Source organism: Ochlerotatus camptorhynchus, unplaced genomic scaffold (genome assembly GCF_037179485.1).
Source record: "Ochlerotatus camptorhynchus isolate MF236.1 unplaced genomic scaffold, CSIRO-AGI_Acam_v1.1 ptg000737l, whole genome shotgun sequence".
In the NCBI taxonomy this organism is placed as follows: Eukaryota; Metazoa; Arthropoda; class Insecta; order Diptera; family Culicidae; genus Ochlerotatus; species Ochlerotatus camptorhynchus.
Window position 1 is genome coordinate 251,743 of NW_027041208.1, and position 23,487 is coordinate 275,229.

At 42.4% G+C, this 23,487-nt stretch overlaps 1 protein-coding gene across 1 annotated transcript; it reads right to left on the reverse strand.

The window, feature by feature from the left end:
• Nucleotides 1-2,014: 2,014 nt before the first annotated feature.
• On the reverse strand, nucleotides 2,015-2,877 carry LOC135714816 (uncharacterized). Its single transcript, XM_065238186.1, has 2 exons — nucleotides 2,131-2,877; nucleotides 2,015-2,023 (listed from the first exon to the last, which is right to left on the reverse strand). The coding sequence occupies exons 1-2, from the start codon at nucleotides 2,875-2,877 to the stop codon at nucleotides 2,015-2,017; spliced, it is 756 nt and encodes a 251-aa protein (XP_065094258.1).
• Between the last annotated feature and the right edge of the window lie 20,610 nt (nucleotides 2,878-23,487).

The following is a 23,487-nucleotide window of genomic DNA, read 5'->3' on the forward strand; positions in this document are numbered from 1 at the left end:
CGGGCACGAGACGTGGACGATGCTCGAGGAGGACCTGCAAGCACTGGGTGTTTTCGAACGACGAGCGCATAGGACCATCTTTGGCGGGGTATGTGAGAACGGTATATGGAGGCGAAGGATGAACCACGAGCTGGCGCAACTCTATGGCGAACCCTGTATCCAGAAAGTTGCGAAAGCTGGACAGGTACGATGGGCATGACACGTTTTAAGAATGCCGGACAACAATCCCGCAAAAATGGTGTTTGCCTCGAATCCGGCCGGTGCAAGACGAAGAGGAGCACAGCGAGCAGGGTGGTTAGACCAAGTGGAGCAGGATCTTGGAAGTGTGGGACTGTCAAGAAATTGGAGACAACAAGCCACGGACCGAGTGAATTGACGTAACATTGTGATGCAGGTGCAATCCTGAGGGATGTGGGACCAGGATAAGACTACGAAGAATCAAGTTTTATATGTAGTTATAAATTTGATGCCAAAAACGGGAAGAAGTTGTTGCCAAAAACGGGTGTTTCCAGAGGTAGGCAAAAATGAGTGTTGCCAAAAACGGAAAGGCATTGTATCATGAAACTAATCAAAGCATTAGACAGCACATATTTGCACTTAAGTCAGAGACTATCTTAGATGATAGCAAAACTGACGATTTTAATTAAATTATTGGTATAAAAATGAAACTACAATGTGTAGAATCGGAACCTACGAAACTAATAATAAACAAAAAAGATAACCCCTTTTTTCTGTTTTATTTAAGCATTCTGCTAACAACCCAATTTCATTACTTCACGATGAAACCAGCCAAGCAATGCCTGGGCACCGTGATTGTGTAACAATAAGAAAAGATGGTAAGTGTCAGTCAGTTCAAAAAAGGTTGATGGCGACCACTTTTTTCAAAGTATAAAGTGAAGTGCAAATTGGGTTTTCAACCTGGCCTAAGAGCTGTAAATTGTTAACTAGTTCAAGGACACATTAAGTGTGTGTATGTACTTTTCATGAAAATGTTAATTTGATTATTCACAACTTAAAGAAATTTGAAAGTTTGAGAGCTTGCGACAGGTGTGTTATAGGGATTGATTGAAGGGTTTAACGGCTCTTTCAGTCTTTTTACTGCAGCAAAAACGTTGTATTGCTTCAACTCTCCGACGTTTCGGTGATATATTTCACCATTTTCAAGGATTTCTACAATTAAGAGGATTTAGAAAATTGGATAGGTACTGTGTTGGTTGTGTGGCTTACAGAGGCTACGTTTTTTTGTTAAGTGTATGCGTGGTTTTACATAAATCCGTCTTTGATTAATTATGGCTTCCATCTACGGCTATAATACAAATTCGGTTAGATTTGATTCTTGTTGTGCTCTACTCTACACCCAACTTACTAAGCGCGTTTCCACAACTCTGTGTTTCCCTGTTACGTTAGGCTTTTTTTTCGCTTAGTTTTAAAAACACTACCTAAGCAACTGTGCTTTTTAAGATAAAGTTTTGCGGTCGGATGGGAAACGCGTGTGGCAATTGTGCTGCTTCTCACTTTCTGTTTGTGTGTATTTCTGAGATATTTTGTCTGTATAGTCTGTTATTGAGTTGTGGTTTGTCTGCTATTGATTGTGTTAATATTTGTGTTGTTTTTGAGAGCATGTAAAAACCCCGCATATACTACGTTCAAACTTTCTGTGTCTGTACGTTTGTTTATACTGTTTTGACTATTGTGAATGTGACACATTTCTAATAGTGGTAATGCGTATTCTTTTTCGTGTATATCTATAATTTTCACTTTCCCTAGATCAAAACGGTGGTTGTTATCGATGCTGTGCTGCAAAAGTGCTGTTTTCTCAGCTAGCTGCGTGAAACTTGGGTCTTGGAGATTGGTTTTGGTTTGTTGTAGTGCATCTAAAGTGTTCTAATGTGATTTATGTCCGTACATTCTGGTGTCGAGTTTGTTTTTCGTCATCCCAATATAGCATGCAGGGCAGTCTTTGCATGGTATCTGGTATATGACGTTTGTTTGGTGTCCAGGAGGAACTGGGTCCTTAGTCTTGCTGAAAGTATTGTTGACAGTGTGGGTATTTCGATTCGCCAGACGTATGTTTTGATATTCTCGTTTTAGCTGCCTTTCGATTCTGCTCGAGAGATGAGGTATGTGGACCATTGACCGGTAAGTATGTTCCAGGTGCTGTTGGTTGGATCCTGTAGATTGTTCGGATGGTGCTGTGTCTTGCCGGACTGGAGGTGTTTGCTGTTGTTGATCCTCGTCGGCTGATGTTATGCTAGGCGATTGGCGATGTTCGGTCATGCGATTTATCAGACGGTGTCGTAGATGAGCAGGATAGTGATTGAGTCTGAGCTGGTTGTCGATGATGTTTGCTTTTTCTTCGTCTGATTGGTTGGTGGATAGTCGGTAGACTCGGCTGATGAAGTTTTTGGCAACATTCAGTTTCATGCTCATGGGATGGTACGAAAGGAAATCAAGAAAACGTCCACTGGCGATGGGTTTCATGTACCATTCTGTTTTTATCCGCTGGTTGTCCTGTCTGACGAGTAACATGTCCAAAAACGGTAATTTGTTGTTCACTTCCAACTCGTGTGTGAACTGGATGTGAACGTCATAGCTGTTAAATACGTCCAGAATATGCTGTAGTTTTTCAAGTGGTATCGCTGTTATCAGGTCATCCACATATTTGCGAATGAACGGTGGTTTGAAGTTCAACTTGCGCATAGTAGTGTCTAATAGGCTTTCCATTATCAGATCAACAACTATGGGTGATAGTGGGTTGCCCATGGCCGTTCCAAACACCTGTTCGTAGTACTTCCCATCGTATACGAAATAGCTGGATCCTACGCAGAAGTTAACCAGCTCCAGAAACAGATCCAGGTTGATGTTCGTGTGTGGCATTATCTCGTTCCATCGCATGATGATGTCGTGTTGAATAAGTGGGATGGGGATCGATGTGAAAAGCGATTTGACATCGAGCGAAATCAACACGTAGTCGGGTGGTAGCTCAACTTCGTTGATGCTTGATTTGTGAATTTGATTTGTTCGTTGATTTGAAGTCGAATACATATAGTTTGATATGTGGAAGAATGACAATAGATTGCTGCTTACGACGCTGTGAAATCTGCATAGATTCATCTTTTTTTCGAACAAAAGTTGTTCCTCTTTCAATTCGATCACACAAATATCGAGGCAGTAAACCGTTAACTAGTTTAAAAATGAACACCATAGTCAAATATACAATTCTTTGCTTCACCGACAACCATTATTGCACAATGGGGAAAAATAATCAGTAAAATAAATTTAATTGTGTACCACTGAAATTCACTGAAATAAAAATATAGAACATATCATTTCCGTAGGTAAACAACGGATACAACGTAGGTTTCATCCTGGGGAGAATACAGGAAGTTGAGTTTTTGCTTTTCCTTCCTTAAAAAAATTTACCGTTGGGAATAAAAAACCAAAACCTCTTACTTCCTGTATTCTTCCAAGGATGAAACCATTTCCATTCGATTCCACAAGTTGTTAACCTTTATATTGATATAAATTATATGAACCATAGTTTTGTTTTAGCAAGTTTCGGAAATGCTACTAAATAAAAAGTATTTTTCCGTCCAGTTTTCCTTATTGTGCATTGTAAGGCTTCCAGAATCAAAGTTGAGGATGTGAATCTATTATGTATGTATGTATGTATGTATATACAATCCAACTTCCACTGTCCGGCAGTGTTTTTATGGAAGAAAAATGTTTGCAATATAATCTATTATTATCTTATACTGATCCCATTGCAAAAAATTTTAGCCCGGAAGTGGAAAGGTGATAGCTCTGTTGAGATTCAGTAACCCATTTCAGAATGCCTGGTCACTCACGTCCATTCCGAGGTTACTTTCACTTACAACAAGCCCCGTATACACGTAGTACCGATATAAAATGTATATTGGTACTGCGTGTACACTTCCATCATCAAAGCAATTCCTGCTTTGTAGATGGCATGTATTTAGTAGGATGCATTTAATATTTTTATATTAAGTTGATCTCACCGCTTATGTATTGTGTCTTTGCTGCTGAATCTTTGTCATCTAGATTCTCGTTGAGTCCTGTTGAATAATCGGCATCTGTAGTGTTCCAAGTGACCTATTGTTAAGTCGAGTACACCATGAAATCACATTTGAAATTGTTCTAACTCCCACAAAATCTAAAATTTGTGTTTAAAAACCAATTTAGGGTAAATGACTATCACGAGTAACTCAATAAACTTTCAACCGATTTGTGATGTTTAAACGGTTTTGGATAGCAATTAGAGCTTTCGAAATATATACACATTTATGTTATTTCAATATGGGACTGATATGCGGATGCTTTCAATATGGGACAAATATGACAAGACATGACAAATGTTGAAAACCAAATGGGACTTGTTGCGATAGTTTGGAAGCAAAACACTGAAATTCTGCTAGGAGATGGAGAGAACGAACCGATGGTGGAAAAATCGAGTCCACTTTATAAGCTGTCGCCGTTCATGGATCAATTGGGAGTCATTAGAATGGGCAGTCGTATTGGGGCTGCTCCATTCGCCCCATACAAAGCTAAGTACCCCATTATCTTGCCGAAAAAGCATTCGATAACCTTCCTTCTTACTGACAGCTACCATCAACGTCTGCTTCACGCCAACAACGAGACGGTCTTCAATTACATGAGCCAAAGGTTCTACGTTCCTGCTTTGCGACGACTGGTGAGAAAGGTAGCTGCCGAATGTCAGCGGTGCAAGAATTCCAAAGCGATTCCTCGGATCCCTAAGATGGCACCGTTACCAAGAAACTAAAGATGGAAATCAAGAAGATCAATGAAAACTGCGCTTCGACATTCACCAACGCGCGCACAAAATGGGTTTTCAATCCACCTGCAGCACCACACATGGGTGGCCTATGGGAACGGGTGCACGACGTTAGGCATACGGTCGTTAGGCATACGGACGTTAGGCATACGTACGTTAGGCATATGGACGTTAGGCATAATGTACGATAGGCATAATGGACGTTGGGCATAAAGGACGTTAGGCATAATGGACGTTAGGCATAATCTACCGGTTGAATTCCAGAAGGATGATAATGGAGACCGTCTATTGATTGCTGACTTCGGTGACAATAATGAAAGAGCCTTAATTTTTGGAACTCATGAACGACGTCTTGGACAGGCAAAGTATTGGGTTACAGATGGTACGTTTGCCACAGTTCCTTGTTTGTTTCGGCAACTCGTCACTGTTCATGGAAGTATCGCTCCTTTACATCAGCAGACGGTTCGGCTAGTTTTCATTCTGATGACAAGAAAACAGAATCATTGTATCGAAAAGTATGGCAGGAAATCTTGGCAGAAGCAGGTATGTTTTTTTGTTATTGAATGAAAAACCACAGAATTCACCATTCTTCATTTCATTAGCTGTTCTTTGGCATCATATTTTATTCAACCTTGGCTGTTTTTTTGTTATTGAATGAAAAATCACAGAATTCACCATTCTTTATTTCATGAGCTGTTCTTTGAGGAAAACCTTTTCTTCTTTGACTTTTGCAATATGTGTGTAAGAATATATTACAACAAATGTGTGATTTTTTTATTTCTAGATGCGATTGATTTCAAGATGTAGTTGAAAAACTAAGCTGAGTTTTCATTGTAAGATTACTTAACCGCTATCGCTACTAATCATGGATCTAAGTAAATATGTAGATACGTCACTTATGATATGATAAATAATGGATTCCAAACTGTGCTTATTAAATAAACTATGTTTGTTTAACTTGTATAATTTTTTATTCAACGCTAAGCCTAATTTAAGCATTGTTTACAGGTTTACAGGTTAAGAAGGCTTCTAGAGTTGCACAGCAGCAAGGTATTTTATGCCTAACGTCCATTATGTCTAACGTATATTATGCCTAACGTCCATTATGCCTAATGACTTTATGCCTAATGTCCATTATGCCTAACGTCCGTATGCCTAACGTAGTTATGCCTAATGGGATACACTCTATGGGAACGGATGGTACGATCCGTAAAAACAGCCATGTTTGCCATTGGGAACGGACTGCGACAACCGAACGAGGAAACTTTCGAAACCATTGTTCTAGAAGCCGAATTAGTCGTCAACTCACGTCCTCTAACCTACATCGCTCTCGATTCGGCGGATCAAGTAGCACTTACGCCGAATCACTTCCTGTTGTATGGGACACAGGAAGTAAATCAACCAGAAGTGCAGCCAGTAGACCATCGTAGCGCGCTGAAAGATAGATGGAAGCTAGCTCAATGGATGATCGATGAATTCTGGCGCCGATGGACTCGTGAGTACTTACCGGTGGTGGTGATGAAACGGCGAGGAATCACTGGATTAGAGGGAGGATCATGGAGGTTTGCGTTGCTCAAGATGGACAGGTGAGGAAGGCTAGGATTCTAACAGCGAAAGGGATCATCTTGCGACCATCAGCGAAGATTGCTGTCCTGGACGTCTTCGGTAGTCCCGGACCACACGGGTCGGGGAATGTTGCGACAACCACTGGGTCGTCACCAGGCGATTGTGCGACCGGGCACCCTCAACTTGGTCGACTGACATATCGTATCAGGAATGACAAACGTTGAAATCGGAAACAGTAATCAAAAGTTTTTTTTTCTAAGAACCACGTTAACACAAAGTGAAATTCATTTGCTTGTGGAATTATTTAATATTGATATAAACCTAATTGCCTTTAATTAGAACTAGAATAGTGGTCTGGATTAGTAAAATGTAAATATTATAAATCCATTCACCACTACCTAAATCTAAAGTTTAAAATAAGATAGTTGGAATCTACATTTTTTATTCTAATACTGAAATCTTTGAAGAAAATGTTGCGATAGTTTGGAAGCAAAACACTGTAAGTAACAGCTAGCAGAATTTCAGTGTTTTGCTTCCAAACTATCGCAACAGGACTGATATGCGAGTATCGGCAGAATAGGTCACTTGAGAAGTTCATTTTTTTAATTTGTAGCATTCTACACGCGTAGAAATAACTAGTTTTACACATGACGGAATCCATCTTTCACATAAATTATAGGAAATAAACAAACATGTGTAATGTGATGCTATATTGAGCGCTCCGAGACTAAAAAAATCTCAATTGTATGTCAAAATTGACGCTCGTATATGTCAGTCTCAGAACACTTAAATTTACATGATTTTTTCTAAGTGTGTATTCATAGTAGAGAGGGTCTAGTATAAAAAAAGGGTGGGCCGCCTGGTTTTGAGCCAAACGAACTGTTAAAGTCAGAGCCAATCGAGCAGCGCCTATCATGATTGTATTAGCAGTGTTGCTAGAAATCTCCTAGGCATGGGTTGCTAAGGCAGTTTGTTTTGAATCCGCTCCTCTCTTATACTAGACCCTCTCTAATTCATAGCATCCACGCTTTTTGTTCAGATCTCCAGTCGTCTGAAACTGGCATATACGAACAATAACATGTTTGAACCCTGAATTACGAGTACTGCATGTAAATGGTTTGAAAGCTATTTGTCTGACAGAACTCAACGGACTGTTTTTAATGATTATGTTTCCAGTGCCGTAAGGAATAACCTTGGAGTGCCCCAGGGAAGTGTATTTATTTATTATGTATATTAATGACTTGCGACGTGTTTTACGATTTTGCGACATTAATCTTTTTGAGATGATACTGTGTTATTCATTGCAGCTAAGGATTTAGATGATGCCGTTTTACACTTGAATGAAGATATGCGTTCTCTAAGTTGATGTTTGAAGTATAAGCAGTTCAAATTGAATATAAGTAAAACTAAATTTATGGTAATTTCGCGGAATCGAGTAAATAAGAACGTCTCCGTTGTAATTGATGATGAGGCTTTTGATCGCGTTCGGGGTATTAAATATTTTGGCGTGATTATTGATGACAACCTTAAGTTAAACTCTCACATTGATGACATTGTCACATCAAGAAAATTGCCAAGAAGTATGAAATTCTATGTCGACTGAAAAACGATTTTACTATTGCCAGTAAAATACAGCTATAAAAATCAATCATCTCTCCTCATCTAGACTTTTGCCCTTCCATTTTATTTCTGGCCAATGCAACACAACTATCGGGATTACAGCGCTTGCAGAATAAAATAATGCGTTTGATTTTGAGATGTAATCGATTTACTTCCTCAACTTTGATGCTAGCCGCCTTACAATGGTTGTCGGTGAAGCAAAGAATTGTATATTTGATTATGGTGTTCATTTTTAAAGTAGTTAACGGTTTGCTGGCTCGATATTGGTGTGATCGAATTGAAAGAGGAAGTGACTTTCATAGATATAATACTAGAAACGCGGTTGAAATAAGAACACCACCTTTCTTGTGAAGCGCCCCTAAGTAAATCAAATCGCTCCACCGCGAAAATAAAGACAGAAAAAAACAACAAACGTCAGCAACAGAACATTAGCCCATAGGTTAATGTTCTGATCGAAAATTAAACACGCGGTTCCCCGCGACGGCAGCGAATGAATTACGAGAGAGAGAGGATTATTGACAAGTGCGAGAATGAGTGTCGTAGGGTATTATTTAAAGAAAATGACGAATAAAATTGGAGACTGTTCTGTTCTAGACTTCAGCAAAGGAGTGTGTTATTTTCATTCCCTTTCACTTGACTTGTGCTTCAGAAAATTCATTGTATTTTTTTTTATAATTCGTTTATTTTTCCAGGCCGATATTCATTGTTTAGACAACAAAATTACTTAAAACTAACGTTAGTAAAGCGGGGGGCGATTACTCGCGGCTATCTCGAGGTTAGGGGTAACACATTGTAACAAATGGATGGCAGGGTAGGGATTGTGAACACAAGGTTTGGAGAGCACTAATCTCGAACTAGGCGACACTCTGATGAAAAAGACAAACATAGGGGTACACCGATGGGCAGCTAACAACTTGAGGGAACACAAGATGACACTAATTACTAAATCCTCAGATCTATCCGTTTTAAAAATACATAAATTAAACTCGGCACGCCAAGACATATCTAACGGGTATCGCGGGTTGTTTTCCTCGGGCCCAGAGGGATGTGGATAAATCAGATCTGGCAACACGGTGTAAGGTACACGACCAAACAACATGCTCGATATTGTGATAAACACTGCCACACGCACATAAATTGCTGCCTGAGAGCCCAATTCGATAGAAATGCGAAAATTCATTGTATTTTAAAGGAATAAATGTTTTATATTCGATGCCTGGACATATTAAACGTTCAGCAACACTTTTAAAAATTTAAGAATTTTTAAATTTTAAGAATTTAAAAGAAACTGCATTTCACACGTTAAAATGTTCTTTTGAACAGTTATCCACTGATTTTTTTTATGAATTGTCAAATTATGTATCTTGACGAAGTTAACTCTAACGGATTATTTTATATGGATAGCTGTCATAACGATTTTTAATAATTATTGTAGCACTGCAAAAACTAATATTTTATTTAAAAATAGTTGATTAAAAAAATAGTACACAGAGGTTTGAGCCTCGTGCGCGTATTACGGATATTTAGGACTGCATTTAAAATTTGATAAAAAATGCAATTTTGAAGCTTACTTGGAAAATTCCTTGAGTTAGTAGTAAGTTTTCTGGCATATGTTGGGGGTTCGTGAGCATTCCTGACATTGCTGAAAATCACGATAGCATCAGATTGCGGGGCTGCTAGTGTAATAGGATGCTTTGTTGATTGTTCATTAACTCTTGATTGCTTGTAATACTTATGAATATTTTAGGTGGACAAAAAGGCGAACTAAGAGGTGGATGCCTGAGCTTTTCCACATTTATATCGCTGTGAAGCAACTGTAAACCTTAGAGGGAATTTATATCTGTAACTGTAACCAGTTCGATTTTGTTTGCTAATCTGGTTAAAATGTCATATTTAATTATCTTAAAGATAAATCGTCCAGCTCAAACTTTTGTAGGGGTAAGAGATGGGATCATCATCATCATCATCATCATCATGAGCACCATCACAGTTGGCTCATTTTACCGTCACGGGTCCATCCGCAGGGCAGTCGGAAGTGGCATGTTCTTGAGCGCAGCTGCTGCAGCGTGGCTTGATGTTACAGTTGCGGATATCGTGTCCAAAATTGAGGTACCGATGATGGCACTGTGTTACGTAACGACAATGTAAGTAGTTCAATAATTTGTTGTCCAATATATATGTTTTCAAGTTTTTTGGAGCAGATTCCATCTTATATTACAGAACTCCGATGGACGGTGCTAGTTACGAAAGAATTAACTCCAAGTTACAGACAAGGAGTTAATGAGATGATAATTCAATAAATCATAAAGGAACACAAAAACAAGTTCAATGATAGTTTATTTATTTATTTATTTATTTGTCGTCAATCAGTGTAGACCGTTTTACAATAGTGCTGTTGCCTTACATGCTATTTTAAAACATACGTTTTATTTGAAATTGTCAGCAAATGTAGACTGCATATACAAATATCTAAAAAATAAAAATTGTTTTAAACTTAACGAGATGAAATCCTAGCAGTTAGTGTTCTCCTTACTGTATCTTTAGACATCGTTAGATCTATATGCTCACAATAATTATTATACACTCTCATCATTCTATTAATTGGTCCATTTTTACCATAATTCGTTCTGTGAGGTGACAGTTGAAATACATTTCGAGTTCTTAACATGCGTGATGGTACGTAAAAATTTAATCTTGCTAATATTTTTTTCTGAATTTACGCGCTGTGAGATAATATCATTGACAAAGGAAATCATGGAAATTTCTCTTCGTTTCTTAAGTGTTTCAATGTTTATCAACATGCAACGGGACTCATAAGAAGGAAGGGGAAAAGAGGTCCAGCCTAGTTTCCTAAGAGCAAATAACAAAAACTGTTTTTGAACTGATTCCATACGATTTATATAAGTTTCATGGTATGGAGCCCAAACCACACTGCAGTATTCGAGAATTGATCTCACGTAAGCTATATAAAGTGTTTTGATGGTAACTGGGTCTTTAAAATGATAACTAAATCTTTTTATGAATCCCAACATATTATTTGCTTTGTGAATTGTGGTATTCACATGATCTACAAATGTCAACTTCGAGTCAAGAATTACTCCTAAGTCCCTAATTTTATCGCACCTTACAACCAGCTGGTTTCCTAGAGTACATGTAAAATCTAGAGTAGTGTTTTTTCTGGAATATGATATAATATTGCATTTTTTAACATTAATATCCACCAGACTTTTAACGCACCAGTTGTAGAAAACATCAATTTCATTTTTAAAATGTAGCAAATCAGAATTGTCAAAGATTTCCATGTACAGTTTCATATCGTCAGCATATATGAGCACATTTAAACGATTTAACACAAACTTCACGTCATCCACAAATAAAATAAATAATAAAGGACCTAAATGAGATCCCTGTGGAACTCCCGAGGTAACATTAACTGGCGAAGATATTTTTCCTTTAAAGCGGACCATCTGTGTTCTTTCTGTCAAGTATGATCCAATCCATTTTAAAAGTGTACTTGTCATACCTAAACGTTTTAATTTAAAAAGAAGTAAGGGAATGTCTACTCTGTCAAAGGCCTTACTAAAGTCAGTGTATAAGGTTTCAACGGTATTACCTCTATCCATTGCTTCAATAGAAAAGTTTACAAATTCCAACAGATTAGTAGACGTTGACCGACCTTTAAAAAAACCATGTTGATTATTTTAAATGCGATGCTTAACCTGGTTAAATATTTTCTGGTTAACAATTGCTTCAAACATTTTAGGAATGCATGACATAATTGCAATAACTCTATAGTTTTTAATATCTGACCGTTTGCCAGATTTAAATATTGGAACTAAAAATGATTTCTTCCAAATTTTTGGAAAATCACCTGTTTTGAGAGATAAATTGTAAAGCCAAAACAATGGTTTAACAAAACTTGTTGCTATTTTTTTTCAATAAAAATGGAGGTATTTCATCAGGACCAGGTCCTTTGCCAGCATCGAGACTTTCAAAAGTCATAAAAATTTCTTTAACAGTGATATTTTTAACTGATACGTCATTTTCCCCTTCATGTAGGTAAGAAAAATAGTTCAAATCGAGAGCATTACTGGATTTCTTATATGTGTTTTGGAAAAAACGAGCAAATAGGTTACAAATATCCTCACTATCAGTGCTATCACACTCTTCAAACTGCATGCGTGATGGGAATGTACATGACTTCATTTTTTCGTTCGCGAAGTTAAAGAACGTTTTGGGATCTGATTTTATATTGTTCTCTACTCTTGAATTGTAATTCTCATATGCTGACGATATTTCTGCCTCAAGTGCTCCGCAAATTTCAACGTATTTTTCTAAATTTTGTGACGTTTTAAACTTTTTATACGCCTTGTGTGCTTTTTGCTTCCTGTTTTTAATATTTCTGATTTCTTGTGTATACCACACAGGATATTTGGTGCTGTTCACTATTCTCTTTTGTCTTTTAGGAACGAATTCTTCAATAATATTGTATGAGTTAGTATAAAATATGTCAACAGCCTTGTCCATGTTGTTTTCATCTTTTAAAAGGTTTTGCCAACTTATGTTATTCAGTCTGTTGTTAAATTCAGGAACATTTGCATTTTTAAAATCATAAACTAATTCAAAATCAACAACGCTTGGGCGTGACCGATGCGAGTCTGTGAACACTGAGTATTCAATAGCCGTATGAAATTTTTCATTCTTCCATAATGGAACTGCTGCTTCTACAATACAAAAATCTTCTGTACAATTAGTAAACATATATAGTTACATATCGAGTGCCCAGCGTCACATTGCCTACAACCTGATGTGTTCCGGGTGCTTCAAGGAGTGGTTTGAGCCAAATCCTCTCATGTGACGCGTTAAATCACATGACAATCAAGATGACATAGTGTGCCCAGGACTAGATTGTACACATGTTCAACTATAACTCATCATACGATACATCAAATCACACGAGGGGCCTTATTACGGATGTAGCACACAGGTGATAAGGAAGTGATATTGAGAAGAAGAGCCGTGATTGCCGTACAAATTAAATTGGAATCACTTCACCGTGACGACAAGTGACAAGTTTTCACCGTGAAGTGACATCCATAATAAGCTTCGAGAATTCAAGACAACGGCCACACGTGACAATGTTCCAGATGCTGAAAGGTGAAATGCTAGTTACCAAAGTTGATTAATTTTTTTTGGAATAGTATTTTCGGTAGTGGTTTCAAACGTCAAACGTGTCAAGCGAGTTCGATCGGGCTCTAAGGATAGGTTTATTCAAAATTTAAGTATAAAATATATACCTACATATTTATTATTTAAATTAAATTTGCGAACAAATCTGAATCTTTAGACTATATTGCGCGAAAAGGATTAAAAGTTTGACCACTCCATTGAAACGCATATCTATTATGAGCAATATAATTGGCCCATTCGGTACGTTCTTGCTTTATATCCCTGTATTTATCGTTGGACACTACCGCACATCCAAACCTGGTAGCAATCTCCAACATGAAGCGATCATCGTAACACACGCACCACCATGGGAATTCCTTGCATGGAGTTGTTATCAGTTTTCCACTCCGATTCAGCATCTCCAGCAGCTTATAATCGGTCGATTTCCCCGGCTTCAAACAATACTTAGGTAGCATAGCGTATGTCTGGAGTCCCCGATCAAAAAAGTGCTGCAACGCCAGTCGGACGCCTTCCGCCGAAAAGTCAGGTCCAAGGGCATATCCAACATTGCACGCATCGATCAGGACGATCTGGTTTTGCTCTGGGAGATCTCCATCCGATGGACTCCGGATGTCTTGAGTGAGTATTGCTTGTTTCCAAGTTTGTCGACGGTTCCTAGTGACTGCTGAGGAGGCCGATTCCGCCAATAATCTGCCGCTGGGACGCCGATTAGATTTTTCCACATGATTTCGTTTTCTAACAAGTGGTTTTGATTTGTTAAGACGAGAATTTTGTTTGCGTACTGCCATTGTAGGAATTTCGAAAAAAATGAAACGTCAAACCATAAATTTCAACGCTAACTTTGTTACAAACAACCAGCTCTAAAATTATACCAATTCAACATCCAGAAGATTCAATTTGCTGCTTGTCATGTACAACAACTCCCACGGCTCGCGATATCTCTACGTGGGAGGTGTGTCTACCGCTGTTCATTAAAAAGTTCTAAGCGAATTCCGTGGGAAACAAGAATCAAATCTCGTTCCCAAGCGGATGAATAATGCCGTGTATGAATATTTCATTGGAAGTAAACTTTCTTGCCATAGCGTAAGTAAAAGTTCGGCTCCATTTGAGGGGAACGTGTTGAAGCACACGGTCGGTCGGAGTGAAAACTGAGTCGGATTAAATTGTCTCATTAGTTGAGGGGAAGGAATAAACACGTATCGTTGTCGGGTTTTCACAGTGAGACGCATTCTAAAATGATCTCGATCAAAATAAGTCTACCTGTTTCATTTTACCCAAACACTTTCTAGGCTTCATTCTCAATGGTTTTTTTTTTTTTAATAGAGCTTTCTAAAATAGTTAGAAGTTTTTGGAGAAAAGTTAATGTGTGTCATTTCGTTTATAGGTCTCGAAAACAGAGCATGGATTGTTATTGATTACGCCGACGGAAAACTATTCTTCTTCTTCTTTTTCGCATTTCAAGCTTATTGCATTTCGCATATTGGCTTATTTTATTGCGTGCTCTCAACTTAGTGTTCTAGAGACACTTCCACAGTTATTAATTGAGAGCTTTCGATGCATGTACCATTTTTCCATTGGTATAATTGTGTGGTAGGTCCAATCATACTTCTATGCCCAGGGAAGTCGAGAAATTTTCCAACCCGAAAAAATCCTAGACCGGATCGGGAATCGAACCCAGCCACCTCCAGCATGGTCTTTGCTTTGTAGCTGCGCCTTTACCGAATGAGCTAAGGGAGGGCCCAATGTGAATGAAAGAATGACGGAAAACTATGTTTTCTTTATTAATGTTACCTTCCAGAATTTTCAATATAATTAAGAAAGAGGTTTACATAACTTTTATGTATTCACTTTACGATTTTAAATAACGATTGGAGTAAAAGGGTATTTAAATATTTTCTTGATATGTTTCACTTGTAGTAAATACCGCTTACGGCTGTGGTTCAAGTTCGAATGACTTAGATTTATTCTGTCTCTGAGAAAAGTACAATATCTCTTTAATCATCGAATACACTCTTAATTTAATTTACAACATATTTCAAACTTTAATTTAACATTCAAATATTTCATTACTTCAAATTATTCCTACTCTTCAACATCGTTTATGTATTACGACAGTTTTGCAATAGTTTCCTTTTCTGTCTCATTTAATAGCTTTTGTTGGCAGAACCGGCCCTGAATCTCGTCAGGATAGGACTGCGTATGTGCACATGACGCTTCAACGCTAGATTATTTTTTTTCTGGTACCATAGGGACATCACTTCTGTGTCTCTTCTTGGATACTGGCATGCCCATGGATACGAATACTTTCGATTGTCGGCGAGGCGTGTGCGCCATATTCAACTGGTTCCAATGAGCAGTTAGCTTTTTTTTTTCCTTTGGTTTGTTTTTTCCGTCGATCTTGTTTTCCGTGCTGAGCACCAATGCTACCGACGTGCCAGGAAGGCAGCTCCCACACCTGGACCCTACCTATCGACCCATCAACTCATGAACCGGGGACCAACGGCTTTACTTCCCATCCGAAGGAAGGCGTGATCAGAGATGTTATGCCTCAGAACATCCCGGCGGCGCCGACTGGGATTGAACCCAGGCCTGCTGGGGTGAGGTCAGTTAGCTTGTGGCCACTCAATTATATCTGAAAGAGATTTTTAGAAATATTTTTAATAAATTTGGTTTCCAGCCATCTAGGCAAATCTTTTTCATTTTTTTTTGTAAAACAGCCCCTGCCACTAGCTTATCAAAATCATCTGGAGGAGCTATTGCTTTACCCGAGGTTTCATTATCAGTGTTTACTGGTAATAAATCATTTGTATCTTTATACAAGTTATGTTTGTAATTATTTGATCAAATCCAGCAGCATAATTGACTTGTACGAAAACACTCTTTCTGAAGGGAACTTCCCTTCCGAACCAAGACAACTATTTCTATTCACCTTTGTCGTAATACTTCCTTCAACGAACACACATTTTCTTGCATTGGTCATCTGGGAGGGCGTTCGCGTCTAGTGCTTTCCCTAGGAACCGTTCGCGGCCACCAACTACCACCCGTTCAGTCTTGGGCGTATCCAGCGAGGCATCTTTCAGATTGCTCGCAATCTCCGACACCGGCGAGGGACCAGCAGCCGAGCACTTTTGAAAGCGGAAAACTTGCTGATTAACGGCAACGTCAGCCACCGAATCACCACCAAAACTAGCGACGGACACATTATCAGCACGTTCCCGGGGCAATTCACCAACAGGACTGGGTTCAAACTCGCCCACGAATTTCTCAATAGAACTACACGTCGAAAGTTTGGCATCCGAACTCGGAGAACCGGGCCCTCAAGTCTCCCTCCACCCCATCGCTGGTTGTCAAGGTGATCCACCTTTAACCGCTGACTTGCTTCTGCTTACTGCTGGACCCAGTGCCACGCCGTCCGAAGCGACAGGCGACTCTGAACCTTTCCAGCGTGGAAGTCTTCCACTCCTCGAGTGTTTGAAGACCGGCCAGGTGGTGAATCTCAGCATTACGAGTTCGCGTTGGACTGTTAAGGATCATTTTGAGGATCTTGTTTTGGATCCTCTGAAGCTTTAGGTGGTGGCACTTAGCACAACTCTCCCAGATTGGCATACCATACTCAATAGCCATCACAATGATCTGCTTGTGGACTTACTTACCTTACCAATAAGGCTAAAAAGGCCTTGTTGTCCTCTGCTGCCCGAAAAAGTCATCTCCACTCTACTCGATCCATGGCCACAGTTCGCCAGCCTCGTAGTCTGCGAAGGGTCCGCAGGTCACCTTCTACTTGGTCGATCCATCTTGCCCGCTGCGCGCCTCTTCTTCTTGTTCCTGTTGGGTCCCTCTCTAGAACCATTTTCACTAGGTCATCGTTCTTCTTACGACGGCATTCTTACGACGTGCCCAGCCCACCGTAGTCGCCCAATTTTTGCAATGTGGACGATGGATGGTTCTCCCAGCAGCTGGTGCAATTCGTGGTTCATTCGCCTCCTCCACGTTGCGTCATCCATCTGCACTCCACCGTAGATGGTACGCAACAACTTCCGTTCGAAAACACCAAGGGCGCGTTTTGTCCTTCACGAGCATAGTCCAGGTCACGTGGCCATAGAGAACCACCGGTCTAATCAGCGTCTTGTAGACAGTCAACTTCGTGTGGCGGCGAATTTTATTCGACCGGTGCGTCCTCCGGAGTCCAACGTAGGCACGATTCCCTGCCATAATGCGTCTTTGAATTTCTCTGCTGGTATCATTTTTGGCGGTCACCAGTGAGTCCAAATACACGAACTCATCGACCACCTCGATTTCGTCACCGTCAATCTGAACTCGGGGTGGGAGGCTAACATTGTCTTCCCTAGAACCTCTTCCTTTTATGTATTTTGTCTTTGATGCGTTGATGGCAAGTCCAATCCGCCTAGCTTCAGCCTTCAGTCTGATGTACGTTTCCGCTATCGTCTCAAATCTCCGTGCCATAATGTCAATGTCATCGGCGAAGCCAAGAAGCTGGATGGACTTCCTGAAGATCGTGCCACTCGTGTCTATCCCAGCTCTTCTGATCACACCTTCTAACGCGATGTTGAACAGCAGAAACGAAAATCCATCACCCTGCCGTAACCCCCTTCGAGATTCAAAGGGACTCGAGAGTGTCCCCGATACTCGAACAACGCACATCACTCGATCCATCGTCGCCTTGACCAATCGCGTCAGTTTATCCGGAAGTCCGTACTCGTGCATAATCTGCCATAGCTGATCTCGATCGATTGTGTCGTATGCGGATTTGAAATTGATGAAAAAATGATGTGTGGGCACGTTTTATTCGCGGCATTTCTGCAGAACCTGCCGAATCGCGAAAATTTGGTCCGTGGTAGCGCAAGCACCCATAAATCCCGCCTGGTATTGCCCCACGAACTCTCTTGCAAATGGTGACAGGCGAGGGCATAGAATTTAGGAGAGTACCTTGTAGGCGGCGCTCAGCAGTGTGATCGCGCGGTAGTTGCAGCAATCCAACTTGTCGCCCTTTTTGTAGATTGGGCATACGACCAGTTGCTTTGTTGTTCTTCAGCCGACCGATCTCCTCATCAACTTCTTGAAGATCAGGGGCCGGTAGCCTGTCGTCTTATGCGCGTGCTCCAAGGTCTGTTGCCGTGCCACCTTCGTTTTCTGCTGCTTCACCGTTGAGGTGCTCGTCATAGTACTACTTCCACCTCTCAATCACCTCACACTCGTTCGTGAGAAGGTTACTGTCCAAGTCGTTGCACATATCGGCTTGCGGCACGTAGCCTTTGCGCGAACTATTTAGCTCCTCATAGAACTTCCGTGTGTCGTTTACGCGGTACAGATTTCCCATCGCCTCACGATCTCGGTCTTCCTGCTGACGCTTCTTCCTTCGGAAAACCGAGTTTTGTCTGTATCGCTCCACATTCAATCTCGTGCGGTGTTGCAGCATTCTCGCCCGTGCTGCATTGTTCTCCTCTACTAACAGTTTGCATTCGCCGTCAAACCAGTCATTTCTAGTGCCGCTGCAGCAGTACTACCTATGGCGGAACGGATGTCCCTCCAGCCATCTTCAAGAGAAGCTGCGCCAAGTTGCTCTTCAGTGGGTAGTGCAACTTCCAGCTGCTGCGCGTAGTCCTGGGCAACTCCGGCGTCCCGTAGTTGCTCAATGTTGGGTCGCGGCGTTCGACTTCGACGGGTGTTATGCACCGTCGAGAGTTTTGAGCGCATGCATACTGTTCGGCACGGATGGCAGAGGAGTTAAAACAAGCTGCCCCGAGCTTTGTTCAATCACGCGAAGGTTTGGTACGCCGTTGCCCTGCCGGGACTGCTGGAGCGAGTGCCTTTTTTTCTCGATTCTATCAAAAAACTGTTCAAGACGCTAAGACAATTACTCTACTAAATTAAGAGACTGTTAGCGTGGTTCAGATTTTGATAGAAAGAAAAGGAGTGCCTTTAGCACCAGGTGTTTGGACTTTGATTGTAGACTGAGGACTGAACTTCTCACTAAATTAGAGATTCTGGTATCATCAGTAATCTTAGTTTAAAACCTGATGAAGGTACTGGCTGGAAGGAATTCGGATCTTAACAGATCGACAGACGTTTTAAGACTAACGAAAACATTCACAATTTTGTGTTCATTATTTCAAAATGATCTTTATTTTAGTTTAACTTGGACGATTACCATATAAATTTTTACTAAGTGATTTAATTGCTTTCTTCATCTTTAGGTATGGGCAAAATTCAAAATTTGTTTTACAGAATTAGTCCTAGACTTAGTACACGGTCGACCACCTTGGTGGGATTGGTTTGTTTTGTTTTTAGAATTTGAAGAGAAACTACTTAATACTACTATTGACAGCTTAAAACTAACCTACTCTACTATATACACTTAACCTACTATGTACAAATTGCTTATTAAAGCATGTTCAGAAAGATTGCATTTTTGAATAAATTTAGTTGTCATATCATCAATTTTGGAATCTACTTTGGGAATTTCTGCCTCTTGATGGAGGTCTGCTATTCTTGTGTCGAATGGACGATCTAGGATCATCCTCAACACTCTATTCTGTGCAACCTGGATTTTGTTCCTGTGGGTCTGAGCGCACGATTCCCACACCGGGGCGGCATAGAAGATCGCGGGGGCTATGATCTGTTTGTAAACAGCCAGTTTGTTTTGCCTTGAGAGGCGGGATCTGCGGCAAATGAGCGGATACAAACACCTAACCAAGGCGGAGCACTTAACTAGGGTTTTCTCTATGTGCGAGCGGAACAGGAGCTTCTCATCGAACAACATCCCGAGATAAGTAACATCAGTGGACCACTCGACCCTTGTACCATCCATTATTACGGTACAGGAGGGAGACGGTTTAAGTTTTAATGATTGTCTGTGAAGGAACATGATCGCTTGGGTTTTCGAGGCGTTGATTTTGATTTTCCACGTGGTGGCATAATCAGTAAAGGTGTCAAGGCATCGTTGGAGCTTGTTCGTAATTTCACGAGGCATCCTACCCTTGACGGCTATCGCGGTGTCATCTGCAAACAGAAAGAACACGCAACCGTCTCCTAGAGGAGGGATGTCCGACGTGTAGATGCTGTAAAGCAGTGGTCCCAGCAGACTCCCTTGTGGAACACCTGCTGGGATCGGAAATTGTCCCGAAAGGGAACTATTCAACGACACCCTGAACGACCTTTGCTGGAGATAGTTACGGGTGATTTTCACAAGGTATGGTGGAAAGTTGGAGTTACAAAGCTTGTATATAAGTCCGTCGTGCCAGACATTGTCAAACGCCTTTTCGACGTCTAACAAGGCCATGGCTGCGGACTTGGATACAGCTTTGTTACTCCGGATGTTATTCATCACCCGCACTAGCTGATGATTGGTGGAATGCCCCTTACGGAACCCGAACTGCTCCGGAAGAAGAATGTCATGTTCCTCCACAAACTTGTTTAGTCGGCTGAGGATCAATTTTTCGAACAGCTTGCTCAGCGCTGAGAGCAGGCTAATCGGTCTGTAGCTTGACGGTAGTGAAGGGTCTTTCCCAGGTTTGCGGATCGGGATGATTTTTGCCACCTTCCAGATGCTTGGAAAGTAGTGCAGCTCCAAGCATCTGTTGAGGATGGCAGCCAGCAGCGAGTGCACCCTCGCGCTGAGATTTTTCAACTCTAGGTTGAATATTCCGTCAAACCCGGGAGCCTTCATGTTCTTATTGTATTTCAGCGCTGAGCAAATTTGTTTCTCTGTAATCCGTTCTTCTGGAGGGACGGCACAAGGGGAGGCATCTAACGTCTGGACGCACTGCACAACCTGGTTCTCGAGTGGACTTGGGATTGTAGAGCCAAGCAAATGCGACTGGGCAATGTGCTCCCCAATTGCATTGGCCTTCTCTTCGTTGGTGATAAGCCGTTCGTCATTGACTCTAAGTGGTGGAATGGGCTTGGGGTGAGACTTCAGCACCTTGGCAACCTTCCAGAATGGTCTGGAACGGTCGTCCAGGTTCTGAACGAGCCGCCCGAAACTCTCGTTCCGGATTGAGACCATTCTGGAAGCGATCTGCCGATTCAGATCGACCATTTCGTATTTACGCTGCAGATCCCCAGTCCGCTGAAACTGGCGTCTACGAACATTTCTGAGCCGAATCAAGAGTTTGGTGTGGGAATCAATTGCTTGAAACTTACCCCTCACAGGAACTCGTCGAACGCACTCTTCGTCAGCCACGGATATGGCTTGATGGAGACCCTCCAGGGCCCGGTCGATGTCATCCACTGTGTCGAGCGGTGGGTTGTCGTCGATGTGGCGGTCGACCACGCGTCGAAACTGGACCCAGTTGACTCGATGGTAGTCCTTCCGCTGGCACGGTGCAGGGGCCACGTTGTAGCCCAGCTCGGTCAGCACCGGTTGGTGGTCCGAACTCAGGTCGTTGACGGCAACCGGCTTGGCTAATCTGGTGTTTGCCAAGAACAGGTCCAGCGTCGATGGGTTGCCCGTCGGTGATGTGAAGGTTGGTTCGTCCGGAAACCAGACGGAATAGAGACCATGCTGGGAATGGTCGAATAGCAGGCGGCCGTTCTGGTTCTGCTGGTAGTTCCGCCAGGCCTCGTGCCGGGCGTTCAGGTCCCCTCCGATTACAAAGCGGGCATTGGTGTGGGTTATGATGGCAAGGTCGTTCTTGAACTGCTCTGCTGTACCATTGCTAACGGTACATTGCCGGGGGCAGTAGACAACGATGAACCGGACGTTTCCGGTCGATGTTTCCACCTCAACGCCGACGGCCTCGATGATGGAAGTGCGGTAGTGGGGTAGGGTGCAGTACTTGATGCCTTTCTTGATGATGACCGCGACACCGCCCCCCCTGGAGCTGGTGCGATCAAGCCGGACAATGCTGTGGTCGGGCAGCCAGAAGCTGTCACCGGTCTTGAGGTGGGTCTCGGTGAGAAGGCCCACGTCGATGTCGTGCTTGCGGAGGAAGTCTGCAAGCTCAATGTTTTTCGCCCCTACGGAGCGAGCGTTCCAGTTGGCGATCTTTATGGGTTCACGGTCCATAATTAGCGACGAAGGAGATGATAGCTTGGAGCTGTTGTGTTCTTGTTGCGCAGGTGCGCTTGATGATGATGGCCTGGGCCAACAGTGTGACGATCTCATCCGTTGACAGCGGAGAATCGTCTGTAGCTTCACCGGTTGTACCGGCCAATCCCGGAGCAGGGGGATCCGTCGATGGCCCGGAGGCTTGACCGGGTACTGCAGCGGCAGCCAACTGTTGGTTGAGCGGGAGCGGCGGCAACACTGGAATTGGCCGTGATTGGACCGGTGATAACGGAGGAAAGTTCTGCGCGTTGTTTTCTGGAACCTTCTTGCGACCGGGCTGGCTGTTGGACGAGGCCTTCTTCCGGATCTCGGCGTATTCGGCCCGCTTCGGACAGGCCTTACTCGTGGCCTTGTGGGCGGCACCGCAGTTGGCGCATGTGGGAGCGGCTTCCTCGATGCTGTCGCAGTTGTCGATCTTGTGGTTTTTGCCGCATTTGATGCAGCGGCTGGCCATGCGGCAATTCCTGGTGCCGTGCTCGAACAATAGGCAGTTCGAGCACTGAGTGACGCCACGGTGGGTGGGTTTATACCGCTCCCACTTCACTACGATGTGGAACAGTGTGCGTGTCGTCTGGAGATCCTTCACGGTTGTGGAGTTCTTCTCCAGATGGACCAGGTAGAGCTGGTCACGATACTTGATGGCCTTGCTGCGGGTCATCTTGTGGACTTCGACCGGCTTGAGGCCGTTCGCCTTAATCTCGTCCATTAAGGTGGTGGTGTCCATGTCGTGGAGCCCGCGCAGCACCACTTTCAGCGGCTTGGTGGCCTCGATGTCGTGGGAGAAGTACTCCAGCTTCATTCTGTCCAAGAGGGCCTGAACTGCGTTGAAGTGTTTTTCGGCCGGGACCATCAGTTTGTAGCCTTCCGTGCACCGTTGAATGGTGCAGCGAAGGCCCTGCTTAATGTAGAAATCCAGCTGCTCCCATAGCCCGGGAGGGAAGCCCTTCACATAGAAGGGTGGCAACTTAACTTTTTTCGGCACCGTCTCAGGGTCCGACTGCGGCTGCGCTCCGTTCTGCAGGGCGGAGAACGGATTGTTGCTCAGCAGCTTTTTTGCTGCTGATACGGTGGCGCTGCTGTCTTCAGGTCTGGGTCGTTTAGTTCCGGGAGGCCCCGGCTGCGGGTCCGCAACGCCTGTCGGGATGGGCAATGGGGTTTTCTTCTGCTTCTTCTGGGCTGGCTCGGTGGTCGCGCCTTCTCCTGGGAGAGTCTGTTTTCCCGGTAAACC

What these genes read in the sequence shown, in the direction of transcription:
- LOC135714816 (XM_065238186.1), bottom strand. Translation starts at nt 2,877, where the DNA reads ATGCCACACACGAACATCAACCTGGATCTGTTTCTGGAGCTGGTTAAC.